The sequence below is a fragment of the Mustela nigripes genome, chromosome 6, assembly GCF_022355385.1.
Source record: "Mustela nigripes isolate SB6536 chromosome 6, MUSNIG.SB6536, whole genome shotgun sequence".
NCBI lineage: Eukaryota > Metazoa > Chordata > Mammalia > Carnivora > Mustelidae > Mustela > Mustela nigripes.
The window spans coordinates 15,333,040-15,355,891 of record NC_081562.1 but is presented as its reverse complement, the minus strand read 5'-3'; the positions used below and the strand labels follow the sequence as shown (position 1 = coordinate 15,355,891).

Genomic DNA, 22,852 nt, shown 5'->3' with positions numbered 1-22,852 from the left:
AGAAAATAAGTGACCCAAACCACAGTTTGAATTTAATGAAGAAAGAAAAGGAACTGGTAAAGGTAATTGTGTAATTTAAAAAGACTATATAAATGCATATATTTCTCCTTTCTTAACTGGTTTTTAAAAACATTTGTATAAAACAATATACAGTGCATTGTTGAGCCAATAACATACAGAAATGTAATATATTTGCTAAATGGCACAACAGTGGATAAGAGCGAAGCTGTATTAGACTAAGGAAGTGAGTCTAGATAGTAACTCACATCCTCAAGAACAAATCAAGAGAATTCAAAATGATAAATAAGAAGGCTAATATAACAAAATTTATAAGTATATGCTTGTTTTCCTTTCTCCTCGGGGTCTTTAAAAGACAAAATTATATAAAGCAATATTTATCAAGATACATTGTTGGGTTTACAACATTTGTAGATACATATATAACAATGATGCTACAAAAAGAGGGAAAGGGAGTAGTATCATGTAGAAATAATGTTTCTGTATCTTACTGGAATTAAGTTAATATAAATCTGGAGCTGATTCTGAAAAGTTGTATATGTGAAGTAAGCCCTTGAGCAAGAACCAAGAAAACTTAGACTCAAGTAATAACTCAATTTTAGGAAAACCACAAAATCTTGTTGAAAAAAATTAAATAAAATCTAATAAATGGGAAGACATTTCATGTCCATGGATTGGATGACTGACTTTTGTTAAAATGGCAGTAGTTCCCATATTGATCTACAAATTTAATGAATTACCTTTTAGAATTCTATGTAGCTTCTTTCTAGAAATTGACAGGACAATTCTTAAGATTCATACAAAATTGAAAGGGATTCAGAATAGCCAGAACAATCTTGAACAAATTTGGCTCACAGTTCCCAATTTCAAAATGTACTACCAAGCCACAGTATTCAAGACAGTGTGGTACTGGCATGCAGATAGATTAAATATATGAATATACATGTAGATCAATGAAAGAGTATCAAGAGTCCAGAAATAAACCCCTGTGTCTCTGGGACTAATTTTTGACAGGGATGCCAAGACCATTCAATGGGGAAAGAACAGTCATTTAACAAATGGTGCTGTGATAACTAGCTAGTCCCAGTTAAAGAATGAAGTTAAACCTTTACTTCTTACCATATACAAAAGTTAATTAAGTAGATTAGACCCAAATGTGAGAGTTAAATCCATAAAACTCTTAGAAGAAAACAGAGATGAATCTTCATGACCCAGAATTTGGCAGTGGATTTTTAGATATGATCCTAAAAGAACAAGCAACAAAAGAGCAAAATAGATAAATTGGACTTCATCAAAGTTAATTTGTGCCTCTAGGGACACTATTAAGAAAATGAAAAGACAACCCACAGGATGGGAGATAGTACTTTCAAATCATATATCTAGTAAGAGACTTGTATCTAGACTACATAAAGAATTCAATAAAAGGACAACCCAATTCGGAAATGGGCAAAGGATCTAAATAGACATTTTCCCAAAGACATGCAGTGGGCCAGTAAACACATGATCAAAATGATAAAAGCACATCATTAATCACTAGGGAAATTCAAATAAAAACCACAGTGAGATTCCAGTTCACACTCACTGATATGGCTAGAATAAAAATAATCAGATAATAACAAGTGTTGGAGGTGGAGAAAGCAGAACCCTCATACCTTATTGGTGAGAACATAAAATTGTGCAGCCATTTTAGAAAACAGTCTGGCAGTTTCTCAAAAGGTTAAACTCCCCAATTGTACTCTTAGGTATCTACACAAAAGAAACGATATATGTCCATGCAAAAACTTACATGTGAATGTTTACAGCAGCATTATTCATAACAACCAAAAGGTAGAAACAACCCAAATATATCAGTTTGTGAATGGATAAACAAAACATGTTAACCATACAATGAAATATTATTCAGCCAAAAAAAAAAGTTATTGATAAGGGCTACAACATGGATAAACTTTGAAAAAATTATGCTAAGTGAAAGAAGGCAGACACAAAGGTTACATAATGTATGATTCCATTTATATGAAATGTCTAAAATAGGCAGATCCGTAGAAACAAAATTGATGAGTTGTTGCATAGGGGCTAGAGAGAGAGAGGAATGGGGAGTTAACTTCTGACTAGTGGATTTTTTTTTTTTTTTTTTGTAACAAGAATGTTCTAAAATGAGACGGTGATGATGATGGTTATCCATGTGTGAATATACTGAAAACCAATGCATTGTACACTTATTAACAGGGTGAACTTTATGATATATGAACTATAGCTCAATAAAGCTTGTTATTAAATACTAGTAGGTAGCACACACTACCTGTCCATTATCATTCTTTTTTTTTTTTTTTAAGATTTTATTTATTGGGGCGCCTGGGTGGCTCAGTGGGTTAAGCCGCTGCCTTCGGCTCAGGTCATGATCTCAGGGTCCTGGGATCGAGCCCCGCATCGGGTTCTCTGCTCAGCAGGGAGCCTGCTTCCTCCTCTTTCTCTGCCTGCCTCTCTGCCTACTTGTGATCTCTGTCAAATAAATAAATAAAATCTTTTAATTAAAAAAAAAAGATTTTATTTATTTATTTGACAGACAGAGATCACAAGTAGGCAGAGAGACAGGCAGAGAGAGAGAGGAAGAAGCAGGCTCACCACTGAGCAGAGATCCTGATGTGGGGCTTGATCCTAGGACCCTGGGACCATGACCTGAGCCGAAGGCAGAGGCTCTAATCCACTAAGCCACCAGGTGCCCCGTCCATCATCATTCTAAGCAGTGTATGATATTAACATGTTTAATCCTCACAACCAGGCTATAAAGTAGGTTCTTTTATTTTGCTTTGCAGATGAGGAAACAAAGGCACACAGGAAATTACTTGCCTAAACTAGTGATGTGGGAGGCCATGATCCAAGCCCAGGCAGTCTGGCTCCACAGCCCGTGTGCTACGCCTTACTGCCACTCATTAATAATTCAGCTGACCTGCTGTATAGCTTAGGAATTGATTCTATTCATTTTCTGATTTTAGGCTTCTAAAATTCAAAACTTGATGCAGAGCATAAGCAAAGCTTTGACACTGAGCTGATTATCTGCACTGACAGGAAACAGAAGAGCACGCTTTGCAGTGGGACTGGATAGGGTAGTATGTAGTATCAGCTCTCCCCTTAAGCCGTGTAGTACTTGATCAGAAGGAGCATCCTTCTGATTGGGCATCCTGCAGTTTTGGGGTTTTTTTTGTTTGTTTGTTTTTGTTTTTGTTTTCCAAAAAGGTACTGCTGCTTTTTCTTAGCAGTTAGCTCTTTTCTTCCTTACAAAGTTTGATTGTGTACTAAGGAAAGGGAGAACATGCATGTCTGCCTTTGACTAATTAAAAATTCTTAGGGACCTGAAAGAGTTTACTGACTGAACAGACATCTCCAGTGTTCCCAGTTTCCCCATTTATAGATGAAAAATTGAGAAGTTGATTTGCCGAAGGTCGCAATTAATGAATGGAAGAGCTAAGACTCAACCCATGTCCTCTGTCTCCTTTTCTGCCTTCAGTGCTCCTCCTCAGGGAACTCACAGTGTAGTAAGGGACCCAGAATATCTTCCAGTACTGTGGGATTCCTTCTAAGTAAGGTATCCTGCACCAAGGGTCATCACACTCAATACTTTCAGTAGCAGGAAACCCACAGCAGCCACTGCTGTCAGATAGCTTTAATTGTTAGAAAGGTTTTGCTTATATGAACTCTAAATCTGCTTTGGTTGATCCCCTACTTTACACATATCCCTCTCTGCCTCTACCTTTGTCCACTGTTTGATATGTTTTCCTACCTCCTTTCTGCCATACCGTCTCTATCATGTTTTCCCCACTTACTGCCTAACACTCATATTATTTTTTAAAGATTTTATTTATTTATTTGACAGATCACAAATAGGCAGAGAGGCAGGCAGAGAGAGAGAGGAGGAAGCAGACTCCCTGCTGAGCAGAGAGCCTGATGTGGGGCTCCATCCCAGGACCCTGAGATCATGACCTGAGCTGAAGGCAGAGGCTTTAACCCACTGAGCCACCCAGGCACCCCTAACACTCATATTTATCAAGAAGATTTTTCTGGCTGAATTATGTATAGTTTATTCCTTCAGTCTTTTAATACACAGCTTAAATTGCTATACATTGAAACACATTTACATTCCTTATTTATTCATTTTACACATGTTCAGTCTTCCCAATATATAAACAACTTAAGTTATGCGCTTTTTAGCTCCCCAACCCAAAATAGACTTCTTGTCACTTAGAATTTATTTCTCTTGAATAATTTGCTTGCACTTGAATTTTAAGTTGGGAACATTTTGAGTTGTGTGCCTATATGGGGGCTGAGTACACAAGTGCTCAGTAATGGACACTATAGATTCCAAGTGAACACCACAGAATCTATAAAATTAATACATAATTGCAATTTTATGTTTATAACATCAACATTTTCCTTTTTCAAGTGGCTTTGCCATTAAGACAAATACAGATAACAATTTCCTAGCCATATTGTGCGTGTGTAGAGTATGCCTGTTAATGTTTCTTGAACTGTTTGTTCATCTGGCCATCTTTATGACGTAAGATGTATTAGCCTCTACTCTACCTCAAGCAAAAGATTTTTAAATATATAATCTCATTTAATATTTAAAAGCCCTAGATGTTATTCCTATTTTTAGAGATGAAGAAATGAGGCAAAAGTGATTTCAAGAAATTTGCCTAAGATCACATAGCCACAAGGGCAAAGCTAGTGCTTCAAGCCTGGTGCTTTCTTCACTTCAATTGTGCTGTTTCCCAATAAGTGACATATAAGGTGAATTACATCTTACTGTATGTTCTCTTAGATGCTATCTATATTAACTAATGACTAACTGTGATACAGATACATTTCTGTCTTATAAATGAGGAAATTTAGCTTTAGGTAGATTAAGAAAATTGCTCCAGATCCAGGTTCAGAAAATAGTAGCACTAGGAAATAGAAAAACAATACTCTGTTCTCTGCTTAGTTTCTGCTACATCATTAGTGTCTTCGTGTACCTTAAAGGATCTCTAAAATCTCATAACTGTCACATAGGGACACCTTAACTTCTCTGTTGTCCCTCTTCTCAGCTATCTTAGTCTGCTCTGGTTGCCATTAGCAGAATACCATAAGACTGGGTGGCTTGGATAAACAACAGAATTTTATTTCTCACAGTTTTGGAAGCTATAGGAAGTCCAAGATCAGGATGCCAGCAGTAGGTTTCATTCTGAGGCCTTTTCTCTTGGCTTGTAGATGGCTGCCATCTCACTGTGTGCTCCATAACCTTTTTGGGCAGAGAGGGGGTCGGAGGAGACTGTGAGTGAGCTAGCTCTCTAGTGTTTCTTCTTATAAAGACACTAATTCCATTGGACGAGGGTCCCTAACCCTAATTACTTTCCTGAAAGCCCCATCTCTAAATACCAACACATTGGGGGTTAGGGCTTCAACAGACAGATTAAATGGGGACACGGACATTCAGTCCATAACATCAGCTTACCATCAGAATGCCCCTATCTTCTATACATACCTATACATACCTGGGCCATTCTATACATACCTATGCATACTATACATACCTGGGCCATTACAGCTGAGAACCAGGGGTTCGGAGATAGAGTAATTAGTACAGAGTGAATAGTTCAATGTCATGGGGTAGATGGTACTGGACACGAAGCAAGGAAATCCCAAAGAGACTATACAGGAAAAGACTTTGAGAAACTGAAAAAGGCAAAAAGGCAAAGCAGCTGTAGAGATCCATGGGACCAAGATCTCTATTAGCCACTAAGCTATGAGGTATACATTGTAGCAATGCCCATCTTCCAGCCCTGTTAGTCATTGCATAATCAAACTACAGCTTGTGTTAAGAATTTGCTGAAGATTAAATGAGATAATGACCCTTATTTGGTAAATTATAATAAGCAACAAACGATGATACTTTGTATTTGCCAGTATATTAAAGCACTAAAATATGTTTTACGTAGGTAGTAGAGAAAAGGACTTTCTGAAAAATTAAAAGACTCCTAAGTACTAAGAGAAGCAGAGTTGGCTGGTACTATATTTGAAGAGAAATAAAAAGTTTGACATCCCCATTTCTGCCGTCAGTCAAGGAAGGATGGGTAGCTGAGTGATGTTGTGTTTCCATTTACACCTAAGCAGTCTTTCCTATCCCTTAATGAACCCTTGATGGTGCAACATGTCTTTCTCAGGATTGCTAATTAGCAAAAAAGCTTGAGCCAAACTTATGTAATTGTTGTTCCTCTGCACTCTTTTCAGTCTTTGGCAGAATTACCATGGTATAGAACATAACCGGAAGGACTGTCTTACTGAAAAGTATGCATGTGCATAAGGGAAAGTAGAGGTGAAATTTAGGCAGTGAGATAAAACCTTGCTCACGAGGACAGTATCCATTACATAAAAAGTGAGAATTACCATCACCCCCCGTACTACAAGCAGGAAAAGAAACACACAAGAGTGCACAGATAAAATAGTAAGCTAAATATCAAATGGACCCAGCTGCATGAATATTCATTTAGAAAATTTCATCTTAAGCTTTTAATAAAGAAATGCCAAATTTGATCTTCAGAATCCCTTCTCTAACCTTTATTAGAAGCACAGTTAGAAATTCTGGCAGTGAGTCGGTGATTGTTTAATATTTTTGTAAAATAGAAATTTTTAATAGGTCTGTCTTGTAGAACTGACCACACTGTTCCAACTGTTAATTATAGTAATCTTATTTTAGAATTTAATACCCCCCCGTCTGTCTTGCATGCGCACACATACACTCACACACTCACGTGTGCTGTACACAGAGGGCAAAAGTTTAGAACTATCAGATTTAGGTGGCTGACCTTCAACTCCAGTTAAGAACTAAAATTAGATCCCTGTGGAATATATATCCAGTGACATCCATCAGAGGAGAGAGTAGGCACAACCTTGAGAGGCCAGGGAGGTGTCAACCAATGGACCCTGCCTTAGCTACAATATTCCTTTCATCTCTTATTTTCTAATCTTAAAAATTCCTGTGACTTTTTGTATTGTGAGTTTTAATGTATTTATTTTCATGTAGAAATTCTTCCCCACCCTGCCCCGACTAAATCTTTTAGTAAACCAGTGGTTAAAGAGGATGTACTAAGATTGTCCTGTGACTTTAAGTATTCTTGGCACTGTGCCACATCTCCCAGATGAATATGCATAGTCTATTTTAAGAGCAGTGTCCTATCCCATCACTATAGGAGCATTGGTTGAAGCGAAAGCATAAATCAAGCATGTGGTTAATGTTGTGGACATAATGGACAAAAAGTGGGTGGGCGGGAGTCTATTCTTACTAAAGAGAAAGTAGTAGACTCTAAGAATAGGTATTCACTACCATGAAAATAGAAGAGCAGAAACATTAATAATAAAAAAGTGATAATAAATAGAACCATGTTTAAGGACTGAAGTTTGTTTATTGAAGGAGGAAAAAAATCAGTCCTCAATAATTCCTTTCACAGGCCTAGCTTAACACAGAATTGCTTTGAATGTTAGAACACCCACTTTTGCTTTATTTTCTTATACATCATCTGATACCAGTTGAATAAATAAAGAGGAGGACTGAGAGGTAAGAATCTGAGTCCCCCTTCCCATTGTAGCTTTCTGTGCTACATTAAGCAAACAATGTAGCCTCCATTGGAGGTTTCCTATCTGTAAAATAAAAGAAATATTCCCTAATCCTGAGTACCTTATTAGGTATTATTTTTAAAAAGAATTCTGTGGCCAAACAAAGGAAGTATCAGTTTTTAAAAATTAAAAAGGTTTCTTTTCCATAGTACATCTGAGAATCTTTAATACTTTATTAAGCTTTATAAGTTTCTCCGACTTACTCTCCCCAGTATCCACTTTTTTATAGAACCTTTTGCACTGCTAATGTTTGCTAATATTAAATAGTCCCTATAGCCCCTTCTAACTCTTAATATTCTGATCTGTCAATTACATTCATTTTGTTTGGCTCTTCAGCTGTTTTCTGACCTGTGAGTTATCGTATGGTTACTGCCAAGTTGAACTCTGTGTGTGTACCCTGAACTGGAAAGTTACTATATTTTCCTATTTCTTATAGATAAGACAGATGTTAGTCCATGTTTTTGGCAATGTTCACTTTCTCTGTTCACTGTTGTTTCATTTTGATTGGCCTACTTTTATTCTAAATTAATCTATAAATCTTTCCCTTATTTCCCAAATAAGCTGAGATTTTTTAAAATCTCAGCTTATTTAATCTTTTTGATAAGTAATGATGTTAGAGAGAAAATTACATGTCAAATATACATATAGGCTTATTATTTCAATCAGAGAAATAAGCCTTCAAAATATTGCTGTTGGCTGAGATTATTAATTAGAGGTCTTGTTCCTGGAAGCATACAATTTTAGCTCTTACTGTGTACCATCATCTCGTTTACTAAAACAACATTGTAATATATATTATCCCCATTTTACACATAGTGAAAATGAAGCTCAAAAAAACCAAGTAACTTGCCCAGATTTTACAGGTAAAAACAATGAAGACTGACTCTGGAAGTCTTAAGTCATATTCTTTTTTTTTTTTTAAGAAAGTGCTCATATGAGCTGGTAGGGGGTGGGGTGGGTGCAGAGGGAGAGAGAGAGAGAATCTTAAGCAGGCTCCACACCCAGGATGGATCCCATCGTTGGGCTGGATCTCACAGCCGTGAAGTCATAATCTAAGTGGAAATCAAGACTCGGACTCTTAACCAACTGAGCCACCCAGGAACCCCTAAAAGTCATATTTTTTTATTACAGCAGGTAGCCTCTCACTAAATTATAGTAATACTATATATGGTATATGCATTTTAGTTATAATGTTAAATAATGTTTATTGAGTATTTATTTTATTCTAGGGCAGCACATGCACACTGTCTTATTTAATTCCCCCAACGACCCTATGAAAGAGGTACTATCATACCTGTTTTACAGATAAGGAAATTTTAAAAGTTGACCAATTTATTCTAAATCATACAAATAAATAAGTGGCGCCTAGGAATTAAGCCTAGAGATTTAATGACCTATCTGGACCTAATACCCTGTATTTAACACATAGTGCTTTGAAGATGTAGCACTTACTATGTATGTGTGTATATATATATATATATATGGGTATATATTCAGCATATTTGATAGCATCTTTATACCTGTGGAACAAAAAGAAATCGTATCGGACAAATCCTGCCCCTCCCCCAAAAGTGATGAAAGAGATAAGAAATCTCCATACATATAATTCAAGGTCAGAAGTGTGTTAAGTGCTATAAATCTGGTAGATGTAGAAGAGGTTACTTCTACATATTACAAAGATGACATTTGCCTTGAAGATACAAGCCAAAGTATTGGGAGGGTGAGGGTTTAAGAAGACATTCTAAGTGCCCGAAATAACATGAGAAAAGGCACTTATGTTCACATAGGTAGTAGAGAGTAGGTTTCTTAGCCCAGGTCAAGGATATTGTGACAATAAGTAGTTGAGTATGAGTTTTGGAAAGGTGGACCTATGGGGGACTTATGATCTGACCCCCTCCTAGTTAATGAGTTTAGGTGTATTTTATTTGAGGTGACCACTGTGGAACAATTATGGAGAAATGTCTACCAAGCATTATCATTTTCTTTTTGCTGCCAACTTTAGGAAATGGTTCCCCTATCTCCTGAATGACTGATACCTCCATCAACCAAGTGGTCCAGATTAGAAATCTGGCTCATTGTCTCTTTTCCACCCTTGACATCCAGTCATTCTGCCAGTCAGTCAGTTCTACTTCCTTAAATCTCTTTTATTTCATTTTTTTTAAAGTAAGCTCTACGCCTAATGTCTGGCTTGAACTCAGGACCCAAAGATCAAGAGTCACGTGCTGTACCAACTGAGCCAGTCAGACACCCCTTAAAAATCTCTCAGCTTTCTATTTCTCTGCCCTAGTTCACACTACCCTCATTTTTCACCTTATTAACCATTTTTGGCTCTATTCCCTTTCTTGTGCATTCTCCATATTACTATCAGAATGATGATTCCAAAGCACTCATCTAATGTCTTCCCCCTGCTTAATACCCTGCAATAAGTTCCCCATTTCCCTCTGGATTAATTCCAACTCTTCATTCTCTTCAGTATCCAGACATGGACTAATATATCTTCTCTTTTAAAAAAAAAAAAAAAAGGAAGGAAGGAAGGAAAAAAAGAAAAAAAGACTCTTTTGATCTTATAGTCTCTCTTATTACCATCCTATTTATCTGTTTCCTTATAGTCACATGTATTGAAAGATCCGTACTTCTCTCTGCATTTTCTCATCTCCGAAATACTGTGCAAAAACTGCTTTTATCAAGGTCACAGGTGATCTAGCATTGCCAGATCCTTAAACTACTTGCCACACTCCTAAATTTCCCTTGCTTCTAGCTGCAACTCTTAATCTCTTTTATCAAGTTCTCCTCCTCCCAGCCCGTAAGTATGGGCATTTTTCAGGACTCTTACCTTAGTCCCTTGATTTTCTATATATTTTACTCCAGGCCATCTGTTCCTATAGCTCCAAACAACCTTTACTCATAGAGAAGACATAGCCCTGATGGCTGCTTAAGGTTTTAGCCACATATGTTCAACTTTCTACTTGACATCTCTGCAAGCATTGCAAACTTAATGTATCTATACATAATTTTCTCCAAAATCCATTCTTCCTGCAGTCACTCCTTTCTTAGTAAATGGCACTCTACCACTCAAGCCAGAAACTTTGCTCTCCCCCACAAATGGCAAGTTCTGCCTCAAAAATATACATCAAATCCGTCCACCTCTCTCTCTCGCTCTCTACTGTTTCCATTCTAGTTGAAGCTGCATTTGTTCCCCTCCATTTTCCACACCAGGGTGATTTTTTAAAAAATCTTTAATTGGGTTGTATTTCTCCTTTGCTTAAACTCCTCTAGTGACTTCATAGCATTAAAAGTCTAATCTAATCTCTGTATCGAAGCCTATAAAACTCCACGTGATCTGGGGCCGTTTTGCTTTCCAGTTACATCTCCGAGCACTCGGCCACTAACATCATCCTTTCTGGCTTTCATGACCTTAAACACACCAGGCTCTGCCTGCAGTACTCTTTGCACTTTTAGCACCATCTCACCATTAGGTGGCTTAAATATCACTCTTAAGTTGATCCTTTCCCCTATTATTTTCAATCATACCATCCTGTTATTTCTCTTTTAACAATAAAATTTTTTGTTTATTTATCTTCCCCATTATACTGCCATCCCCATAACACATAAAAGAATTGTTTGTTTTGTTCACCAGTATACAGCTATCGCATGACACAGTAATACAGTAGGCATTCAAGTGTTTGTTAAATGATTGAATGGAAATCAAACATGTACATTTCAGCTCTCACCTTAGATGCCACTTCCTTAGGAAGTCTTTCCCTGAACTGGTGTACTTCCTCCCATAGAATTTAGATTTGTACCATCATAGTTTTTTACACTTAAATCAGTGATTCTCAGTAGGGGGTGATTTTGTTCCCTGGGAGACATTTGGCAGTTTCTGGAAACATTTTTGATTGCTGTGACTGAGCAGAGGTAGTGAGAGGGTGCTACTGGCATCCAGTGGGTAGGGGCCAAGGATGCTATTAAATATTTTGAAGATACATATCCTCAGAGAATTACCCAGTCCAAAGTGTCAGTAGTGCTGAGGCTGAGGAATTCTAGCATAGACCTATCAGACCTATTGTCACAATAATCCATGGCTTATATTTCTTTGTAATTCTCGCATGTTCAATTTTAAGTTCCTTAGAAGTTTGCCATTGTCTACCCAGTACGAAGGACATTGCTTTGGATTTATTAAATAGACACTTGGGTCTTTTTGGTGAATTAATAAATAGATAAACAAATGAAGATACAAACTAGCCATGGCACAACTGGGTCATTGAGGTGAAATTTAACTTCTGTCACTTACGGAATGATGGAACAAGGGGTTCTATATGGGTTATTGATGAAACGTCCTATTTCAGAGGGTGTTTTAAGTTTAAGTTGTTGCAACAAAGGGGCCCCAAGACAGATGTGATTTAGGGAATGTTGGTTTTATTACCTTTTCAAGTAATAGTTCTAAGGTGATTGATTAGTTCTAGTTAGATGGGTGAGTGACTCTGCTGCATAAATTTATTCAGTTGCCCTATTTCCTTCTAAGCTGTGAAGTTATGTTTCACCATCTGAGCATTGTCGTTCTTGAAGTGGGCTGCCACTTCCAGGTTACAGAATGGGACAAGAAAATGGAGAAGGTATGCCTACTGTCATAGGGACCCAAACCCGAAAATGTCATGTCACATGCCCACATACATTCCATAGGCAAGAGCTCAGGCATGTGGCCTTGAAGAGCACTGAGGAATGTGGTATAGCCAGGCAGTCATGGGCTTTGCCACAGTTCTTTTACTGGGCATTCCTTCTTAGGAAAGAATGGATTTTGGTGGACAGCTGTCAGTTTTCAACACAATGCCCAGCAATTAAACTAAATCTTAGATAAGCATATTTGAGATATATTGTTCCCTTATTATTCTGGGATCAGAGTTTGTTTTACTACTTTGGTTATACAGTTGAAGAAAACTTATATAATATAAAATGCATTCTCTCATCAAAAACTAATGATGTGGGGCGCCTGGGTGGCTCGGTTAAGCCTCTGCCTTCAGCTCAGATCATGATCTCAGGGTCCTGGGATCGAGCCCCGCATTGGGCTCTCTGCTCAGCGAAGCCTGCTTCCTCCTCTCTCTCTCTGCCTGCCTCTCTGCCTACCTGTGATCTCTGTCTCTCTAATAAAAATAAATTTAAAAAAAAAGCTAATGATGTACTGTATGGTGACTAACATAACATAATAAAAAATTAAAAATAAAAAAATTTAAAAATAAATGCATTCTCTGAACAGTGCTTCTTAAATTATTTGTGTTGAAGGGCCAAGAGTTTTTTGTTTGTTTTGCAGTTTTTCCCGAACTTGTGGTAGACTAGTGCTTTCACAAAATACAATGAAAGTGAAACATTAAAAGAAACAATCATATCCTTCAACAGTCACAGCAAAGTTGGATTACCATAAATATTTCTAAATGCAAATTCAGTTTTTTATACCTATTTCAATTTGTGTAACTATCTCAGTAGTCTGGGAACAAATAGTTTGTGAACTGGCACCAATCTGTAGACACTTTAGAGTAGCATCTACCTTTTGGGTTGCCAGAGTATAGTAAATTATGATGCCTATATTTTGAGCAAAGACTTTTTTATGTATAGAACTTGACATTGAGTTTTTTTTAAGTATTTTTAGAAATCACCTTTTAAAACTGTAAATCACAAAAGATCATTTGAATGTTCATACATGCTTTATAGCATGTTCTACTTGTCTCATAGCTAAAGCCAAAGCTGATCTTAGTTTTACAGATTCACAGTGAAAAGCTTCTCACTTTAGAGCTGGAAGAAGGTTGCTTTAGCGAGTCTTCCAGTTTTAGTATGTTTGCTGCCGAAGAAAACACTGCCTTAAACAGTTAATGCGTGGTATAGATGAATAAAGAGGCCTAATAGGCTGTCATGCTCAAGATACAGTTAATAAATGGTCACTAATGGTACAATCATTGACTTGGAGTGGAAATCACACTGGAGTCAGATGATCTAGATAAAGGCCTGGTCTACTTCTTAGTTAAGTGTCCTTAGGCAATAATTTGGTAAGTATTTAGTGAGCATTTCTTAGATTGAAGGATATATATGAGAAGTTCTTTTGTAAACTTTACACCACATTAAGCAAACAATATCACCATAATTATTAAAATTATGAAACCACCCCTTCCGATGCTAATAAGTCCACTCTTCTTACTGGATCCTGCTGTATATCATTCTAGAGGTTTACTAAGAACAGAAGTCATTTAATAATGCATCGATTTAAACATTTTTTTAAGATTTTATTTGAGAGAGAGAGCTCAGAGGGAGAGGGAGAAGCAGATTCCCCAATGAGCAGGGAATCTGACATGGGGTTTGGTCCCAGGACCCTGGGATCATGACCTTAACTAAAGGTAGATGCTTAATGGACTGAGCCACCCAGGCGCCCTAAAATTATTTTTATAAGTATTCTGGCAATGTGGAAAAATGCTGGTAATTAAATTAAAAATTAAAAAGAACAGGATGATGTACACAAGATGATTATAGCTGTGTCAAAACAATATGCATGGGTTACTGCTAATCAGTAGATTGACTAAGAATAAATCCTTCTGTCTACTGCACGTAAAATATACTAGCTAGTGTAATTACGAATGTTTTTCTACTAGAGAGCTTTTAGTAACAGGAAGGATGTGTTGAGCACCAAATGACTGCAGCAAATTGTGGTTTGGATATTCCTTGGAGAGGAAGAATGTTGGGGGCTGAAGTGGTTAGAAAAAAATTTATATCAAAAGTGATTTAGCTTTGGAGAATGGTTAAAAGTTGAATAGCTAAAGAGGAATGGATGCAGGGAGATGGGAGGCAATAAGAAAGAAAAAAAGAGCTCCTTGTGAGATAATTTGGAAGGGAATATAGCTAGAGAGGAGGGTTTAAGGGGGCATAGTATGAAAGAGAAATCTGAAAAAGCAGGTTGGAAAATCTTAAATGCTAAACTGTGAACTTTGAGATTCACTGAGATATACTAAGTTGTAAAACCTGTACTGAACACTCGCCACATGCCAGGCACTATTCTAAGTGCTAGACATGTGGATGTCATGTAACTCTTACAGTAAATGAGGCCCAGGGAGGCCAAGTTTGCCACAGTCTCACCATTAAAAGATGGTAGAAGAGCCAAGGTTTGAATACAAGAAATTTAAATCCAGAAATTATGCCCTTAATCACAAACTGCTCTGGTTCTAGAGTCCATGGTAAATTAAACAAATTTCAAGCCCAGGACCGCTTACCTTAAACAAGTAATATACTTTACCCCTGGAGTAGTTTTTAATATTTAAGATAAGAAAAGTAATGTGACCAGATAGTGACACCCCATTCCTATCCCTTCCACCCTTATACATCTTCAGGACAGTCAAGGAGAAATTAAGGTATTCGTGCTAATGGCTTTCAACTCTGCCTACTTTTCTGTATTTACCTGGTTCCTTGCTCTCAATTACCCCTACCCTCTCATATCCAAGTTACAGCAGTCCATTATTAACCATAGTTCAGTGGTTCTCAGAGTGTGGCTCCTGAATCATCAGCAGAATTTAGGAACTTGTTAAATGTCCCAATTCCAGAGCCTCACTCAAGACCTACTGAATCAGAAATTCTGGGGGTGAAGTGCAAAAAGTGTGTCTTAACAAATCCTTTAGCGGATTATGATGCATGATGAAGTTTGAGAACCACTGCTGTAGTAGACTCCCAGGTTTCAGTTCAGGAGCAAACTAACCTTTTCTGGCAGTACTAGTATTAACATTGGGGAACCATTTGGGATCTTACTCTTGAATTTATGCTGTTGGATTTGCAGTCTGACTTTATAGAAGTAGTCATGGCTTGCTAAGTTAGTGAGCATTTTAAAAGGGCTTTTCCTCAGACTCTTTGATTCTTGGTAGTTATACTTTGTAAGCATACCTAGACTTTGCCTTATGACTTTAGTTCATTACAGAGAAACAGACCTGTAAGTGGAAGTTATTAACCAGAAAATATTTCCATTAATTTTAATGGAAAAAATTGGGTTCCCTGATAACTTAAGGTACCAAAATAATTTTCAGAGTAAAGGTTGATTAGCAGGTCATGATCCCAGAGTTCTCGTATTGAGTCCCACATCAGGGAGCCTGCTTCTCCCTTTCCTCCCAGTCATGCTCTCTGTCGCTGTTTCTGTCTCCCTCTCTCAAATAAAATATTTAAAATACACACACACACACGCGCGTGTCAGTTGAACGAGTCTGTATAAATATTTTGAAAGTAAATAAAAACGGTCTGTACCTAACATATAATGTAATGACAGTCTGTTGTACTTGCAGAAAGAGGAAGAGAAGACTTGATAGTGATGCCTGATGGAGGAGGGATATGAAGGAATCATTCTTTAGAAGATGCTGGAGAGTCAGGGGTTAGGTTTTAAGGATGGGAATTTGTGGTTATCTTGCACTTAAAAATAGATCTAGGGGCGCCTGGGTGGCTCAGTGGGTTAAGCCTCTGCCTTTGGCTCAGGTCATGATCTCAGGGTCCTGGGATCGAGCCCCGCATTGGGCTCTCTGCTCAGCAGGGAGCCTGCTTCCCCCCTCCCCCTCTGCCTGCTTCTCTGCCTACTTGTGATCTCTGTCTGTCAAATAAATAAATAAATAAATCTTTAAAAAAAAAAAAAAAAGTTCTAGCACACCTGAGCCAGCTACAGGGATATAGATGAAACATAGCCTCTATTAAGGAGCCTGGAAAAGGAGTGAGATGCTCCAACAATTTACTCTACACAAAAGCAAAAACTTAGTTTTAGTTGGAAGCACAAACAGCCAAAGAGGGAGCGACAGGGGAAGCATGTAGACGCCTCAGTCTTCAAACTAAACCTGAGAAAAAGAGTGGGTTCCTGACGGGTAGACATGGTAGCAGGGCCTGCCGTGGAAGAAGGAGCAGGGGAGAGGCTAGGACGTGTAGCCAGAGGCCTGGGAATCCGTTTGAAGCACGTGAAAAAGAAGGGGAGCCATGCAGGACAGAGAGAGCAGTGGAAAAGGGAGCTGTGGGCTCATTTCAGCTGCATTCTGTGGGCACCAGGGAGCTGTGGAAAGTGTTTCAAAAGAGAGGAAAGTATGTTTTAGGAAGAGTAAAATCAGTTGAAAAAAAAATAGTTACAGCACAGAAAAATACCGTTAGAGCAAAAATAAAGGTGAAATACAAGAGTACCTTTGAAGCAGGTAGAGTATACACTCATGCAGTGGGAAAAGTGTGAAGGATGCTCCTTCTCCAGTTTTCTTGCCTGGTGTATGTATGTATGCAAAACAAAGTTTTTCTGGTTCATCCAAATGTATGTGATTTATTAATTTGCTCTTTAAATCTTCTCTGACTAAAAAATGATTATGTTGAGTATAGCAGTAAGTGTGTCTATTAAGCATCACTTTTGTTGTATTTTAGGTATGTCTTGAATTTTTTGGGCAGGTTGTAATAAAAGAGAGAGAAAAGAATCATTATCCAAAAAGTGGTTTAATTTTCAAAATATGTTGAAATTATAGCAAAAACCTACCTAGTGATCATTATGTGAGGCAGATCTGTGAAAAGAACAACTATGTGTATTTAAGAACAACTATGATTGAAAATTGTGCTTTAAAACTAGAACTCTTGTCTTTGGTTGCCCATTGAACTTCAGGAAGCCTATAGATGAGGAAATTTTTAACTATAAATTTTGTAGGCTCTCTAATCTCTATCATGTAGCCTTCTTATGTCTGAGAATTTCAATCCATTTGATTTATAGCTTTGTCTGTTCCTATTTGTATTCATGCTTTGCCTTTTCTTTCTTGAGTCTGAAAGTGGAACAAGAAAGGACCCATATCGTCTGTAAATTTGGGGGGTATTTTATTGTTGCTCTTCTCTTTGGTTTAAAAAGGAAGGAGGTAACCGTGTCTTTTTAACTCAATATGTAGAACTCCAAATTCACATATATAATATTTTATAATACCTTATTTATTACATGTTTCTTAACTTAAGCAGCAGTGTAGATGATTTCTCTCCTGAGTAAAGTTATATGGGAACAAGTGTTATCTGACTCCACCTCCAGAAATACACTGCATAGGAAGTAGTATATAGAATGTGGTTTTGTTTTTGTTTTTGTTTTTTGTCTTGGATCTGAAAGATCAGACATTGGAGAAGAATTTCCCTGTTTTTTATATTTCTGTAATGGGGACATTATACTACTCCCCCAAACTTGCGTTCATTTTTTTTTTTTTATGCCTTAACGATAATAATAAGACATTGAATGAAAGTCCCTTCTAGTTATCAGAGATGGCCGGGTTAGAGTTGACAATATTATAAATTTTTCTCGGCTTGTCAAGTTAATTTCCTTCCCACCTCCAGAACATAGTATAGCCAGCCCTTAAACAATGTAGAGGTTAGGGTGCTAGTCCCCAGCACAGTCAAAGAATCTGCATGCAATTTTTGACTCTCCAGAAACTTTAACTACTGATAATCTAATGTTGACAAGAAACCTTACCAATAACTTAGTTAACACATATTTTATTTGTTATATATTATTGTATCCTTTTTTTTTACAATAAAGTAAGGTAGAGAAAAGTGTTATTAAAAACATCATAAGGAAGACAAAATACATTTATAGTACTATACTGTATTTATAAAAAAACAAACAAACAAACAAACATGTGTAAGTGAACCCATGCAGTTCAAACCCCTGTTTAATGGTCAACTATACATTTAAAGTTGCCACTTCATGGCTGTACAACTAGGAAGTACTGAGAAGGTACACACAGCCTGGGATTCTTATCATCATGCTTGACCCAAAGATAGCCTCTTTATAAGAATTAAAGTCTGATAATAGGTAAATACAAACTTTGTAAAATCTGATGTTAGTCCTGGTTGTTGCTGTTGTTTTTATAAGATGTAACAGGTACAAAAATGGTCAGCAAGAGAGTAGTTTATACCTGCTTGCTTCACATGTACGGTGTGAGCTTGAGAGACCCAGACCTGCAATTTATGGACAAGAAAGCTGGCTGTTGAATTTTGAAAGAATGATCAGTGGTTCTTAAATTTAGGAATAATAGGAATAATTAAATTTCAAAAAATGCAAGATGGATATGTACACTTTGAGCCATTAGCTATGATTCAGACTAATTGCCTTTATCCTGATAGTCTGTGTATTCTGATATTAAAAATCTGTTGAGAACAAAGCTATGTAAGACCCGACTGATTCACTCTGGCCCAGTACAGCCTCTCTGGCCTTTAATTTCCATATCTGTAAGTGGAAGAAGTGCAGCAAATATAAGGTCTCTTTCAGTTCTAATATTGTGTGACTTAAAAAAAAAATAATGAAAAATCTTTTCTAGCCAGAATCTGATTGCTGTTACATACATTGGTAGAGAAGTATTCTGTTTTAAATCATTTAAGCCAAGTAATGATTTTTGAATACTCGTTCTTGTTTTTCAGAAACTCTGTGAAGGCATATTTAAAGTCCTTGTAAAGGATATCCCAACAACATGTCAAGTGTCCTGCCTGGAAGTTCTCCGCATTCTCTCCAGAGACAAAAAGGTTTTAGTTCCTGTGACAACCAAGGAAAATATGCAGATACTGCTGCGATTAGCCAAGCTAAATGAGTCGGATGATTCTTTGGAGAAGGTGTCAGAGTTCCCAGTTATTGTGGAGTCATTAAAATGTCTGTGTAACATAGTGTTCAACAGTCAGATGGCACAGCAGCTCAGCCTGGAACTTAACCTTGCTGCAAAGCTCTGTAACCTCCTGAGAAAGTGCAAGGACCGAAAGTTTATCAATGACATTAAGTGCTTTGACTTGCGCTTGCTCTTCCTCCTGTCACTTTTGCACACCGACATCAGGTCACAATTGCGCTATGAGCTCCAGGGACTACCGCTGCTAACCCAGATCTTGGAAAGTGCCTTTAGCATCAAGTGGACCGATGAATATGAATCGGCCATAGACCATAATGGACCTCCTCTCTCACCTCAGGAGACAGACTGTGCCATTGAGGCCCTCAAAGCTCTCTTCAATGTGACGGTAGACAGTTGGAAGGTGCATAAAGAGGTAAGGTTGAGAAGGATATTCTTATCTACTTATAACTTAATTGGTCTGGGCCATCTCTAGAGCTGCCTACAAGGGCGGAATCCTTACTTCCCATTTGTGTAACACTTACCAGAAAAATAGGATGAAGATGGGCTATTTCATTATTTTTGTTTTTTATGGATTTTTAAATGTTTAATTCCAATTAGTTAACTATGTATTATTATTTTGTAAGGTTGGCAAATATAATTCCTTTTCCCAGTTCTTCTATCACCTGCCTTTTTTTTTTTTTTTGAGTGCCTCTTTCAGTAACAAGGTTTAAATGAGAAGATTTGAAGGGAAATAAAGCAATATGATTCATAAAGTTATAGGCATTTACAATGATTGCCTTCTCAAAGAAAAGATAAGCTAAATTAGGCCAGATAAAATTGATGAATCAGAATTCATGTCTGTTCAGAAGAGCAAAAGATCTTTTGGGTATCCCCTATCATCCCTAGAGTGTTACAGTATGAGATAACTATCAGAAATATAGGACTACAACTAGATATCCATACTTTTACACAGTTCTAGAAAATACAGTTACACCACAGTGTGGGAAAGGTTTTTTCTGGACTAAGATCCTTTTCTGTGGCTTAGACCTTACAGCAGCCAAAGGCAGAGTTGATAGTTTATATCTAAGTACCCACAAGAACGATATGCTAAACAAGAAACTTAGTTTAAGGAAGGCAACAATTGTAAGCAAAATGGACATAAACTTTTTTCCTTGTTTCTAGAATCTTTTTTTTTTTTTTAAGATTTTATTTATTTGTCAGAGAGAGAGAGGGAGAGAGAGCGAGCACAGGCAGACAGAGTGGCAGGAAGAGACAGAGGGAGAAGCAGGCTCCCTGCCAAGCAAGGAGCCCAATGTGGGACTCGATCCCAGGACCCTGGGATCATGACCTGAGCTGAAGGCAGCTGCTTAACCAACTGAGCCACCCAGGCGTCCCTCCTTGTTTCTAGAATCTTAACATTTCACATTTACATCCTTTCTTTAACCTTAAATGATGAGTGAAATTGAGCCCCTGCCTTAAAAAAAAAAAGAAGAAAAGAAAAGAAAGAAAGCAAAAAAGAAAAGAATAAGGAAAGAGGGCACCTGGGTGGCTCAGTGGGTTAAAGCCTCTGCCTTCGGCTCGGGTCATGATCCCAGGGTTCTGGGATCGAGTCCCATATCAGGCTCCCTGCTCAGCAGAGCCTGCTTCTCCCTCTCCCTCTGCCTGCCGCTCTACCTACTTGTGCTCTCTCTCTCTCTCAAATAAATAAATAAATGCTTTAAAAAAAAAAGAAGAAGAAGAAGAAGAAGAAGAAGAAGAAGAAGAAGGAAAGAAACAAATGGAGTATTTTGGTGCCGGGGTAAATTATCTTTTATGACAGCTGACCTGAGGACTTAGGCTAGGATCTTGCTGTGTCCATTTGAAGCAGTGCTCACCATGAATACAGATCTGTTTTTGCCAGCAGCCTACTTTGAGAGGATTATCTCTGTACAGTGCTATAGTGGGAATATGCAGGCATCTGAGTTTTAAAGTGCAAATAGGTCTATATTTTGAAACCAAATATTTGAAGATCAGTCCTAACAGCTGTTTTAGATGACTGTAGTATGGTCAGTTTTTCCTGAGACTTGGCAGGAAAAGATGTGGAAAGCCCACATGCTCCATTTATGCTTTGAAACCAAATATTTGGAAGTATTTAAAATATTATGTCTCTGTGCTTATTTGGTACCTTCTATGGTTATTTTTCTTACACTGTTTGTTTTGGTGTTTTTAAGTTCTCCATTTAGTTGCAAGAGCTCTTCTGAGACTGTTGGTTTGCCATTGTTGGAGCCCCTGTTATTTAAATTGTGCCCAAAATAGTAGCTCACACTGTTCCAATTCCGGACTAAAAGGGTTTATTATAATTCAATGGCCGCACATCAGTATAAGTATGGAATGACATGTAATATATATCAGTAAATTGAGATTAGCCTTCATCAGTTAAATAGTGGGTCTGGAAGAAGCCTTGAAGATGTTGAAGCAGCAATTATTCATTCTGGGTAATAGAAGGTTTATTCTCCAAAAGATACGTGAGAAAGGACCTGAAGCAGGCATCTGTGCAGACCTAGGGCTTCTTGTGAGTTGTGGATCAGTAGATAAAGCCATTATAAAAATGTGCCCAGTTATTGTGACTCGGGTTATTACTGAAGTTATCAGAAATATGAACAGTATTGAAACCAGGAACTTGCCAACTCATTTAGGCAAGAGTGTGGGAAAGGTTTGTTGTTGTTGTTGTTGTTGTTGTTTTAACCAATTCAGTTTCCTTGAGTCTCCAGATTCAAATTTTAGCAAACATTTAGTCAGTCAGTCCGTCAATAAATATTTATGGCCATTTACTAAATATTATACCAGCATTGTGTAATATCTTGGCAAATTATAGGCATAGTCTCTGCCTTCAGTTTTATTGGTAGGACAGGTAATAAATAAGTAAACAAATCTATAATTCAAATTGTGTTAAGTGCTAGGAGAGAAAAGTGCAATGACTGCGAATAGTTAGCATAGTCAGGGAAGAGCTGTGAAGGTGTCTCCTGAGATAGGATGACAAAACGATGGAACTGTTTGACAACTGGGGAGGTGAACGTTTCACAGAAATTGAACAGCATGTGGAAAGACCCAGAAATCAGAGCATAGGGAGGGACTCAGAACTTAACATAAGGAAAATCTGTAAAAAGGGTGCAGAGAAACTTGCCAGTAAGAGCCCATTTACTTGGACTTTAATAACACCTTGATTGTCAGCAAATGGCATCTTTCTCCAATGAAACAAGCACCTGAAGATTTGTTCATGCTTGAAGATAGCTATGGAAATAAAAGGACATTGAAAACTCATTATACAGAAGAATCCAACTTTAAAACTTAACTTTAAAAATAACTAATATTATTTTCCTTATAATGAAAATACATGCTTATCATAGATCTAAGGGGAAGAGTATAGAGGCAATAAAAAACTGCAAATCACCTATAAAACTACCACTCGAAGATAATCACTGTTTGCATATGATATATACCTTTCTAACCATTCTTCATTGTATAGTATGTAAATATAAACATATGTGTAATTTGTTTTTATAAAAACGCAGTCATTTTGTAGTCTTGATCTTTTTTTCCACAGTAAATGTTCT

At 37.4% G+C, this 22,852-nt stretch overlaps 1 protein-coding gene across 6 annotated transcripts in view; it reads left to right on the top strand.

Moving 5' to 3' along the window:
* Nucleotides 1-22,852, top strand: part of RIC8B (RIC8 guanine nucleotide exchange factor B) — a 98,898-nt gene that overhangs the window by 17,537 nt on the left and 58,509 nt on the right. For all 6 annotated transcript variants that reach the window (XR_009404729.1, XR_009404728.1, XR_009404730.1 and 3 more), the window contains exon 3: nucleotides 19,084-19,692. Coding sequence is in view for 3 of the 6 variants with exons in the window: in XM_059402180.1 (XP_059258163.1) it covers nucleotides 19,084-19,692 (609 nt within the window). In the remaining 3 variants the exon portion in view is untranslated. The remainder of the gene's footprint in view (nucleotides 1-19,083; nucleotides 19,693-22,852) is intronic.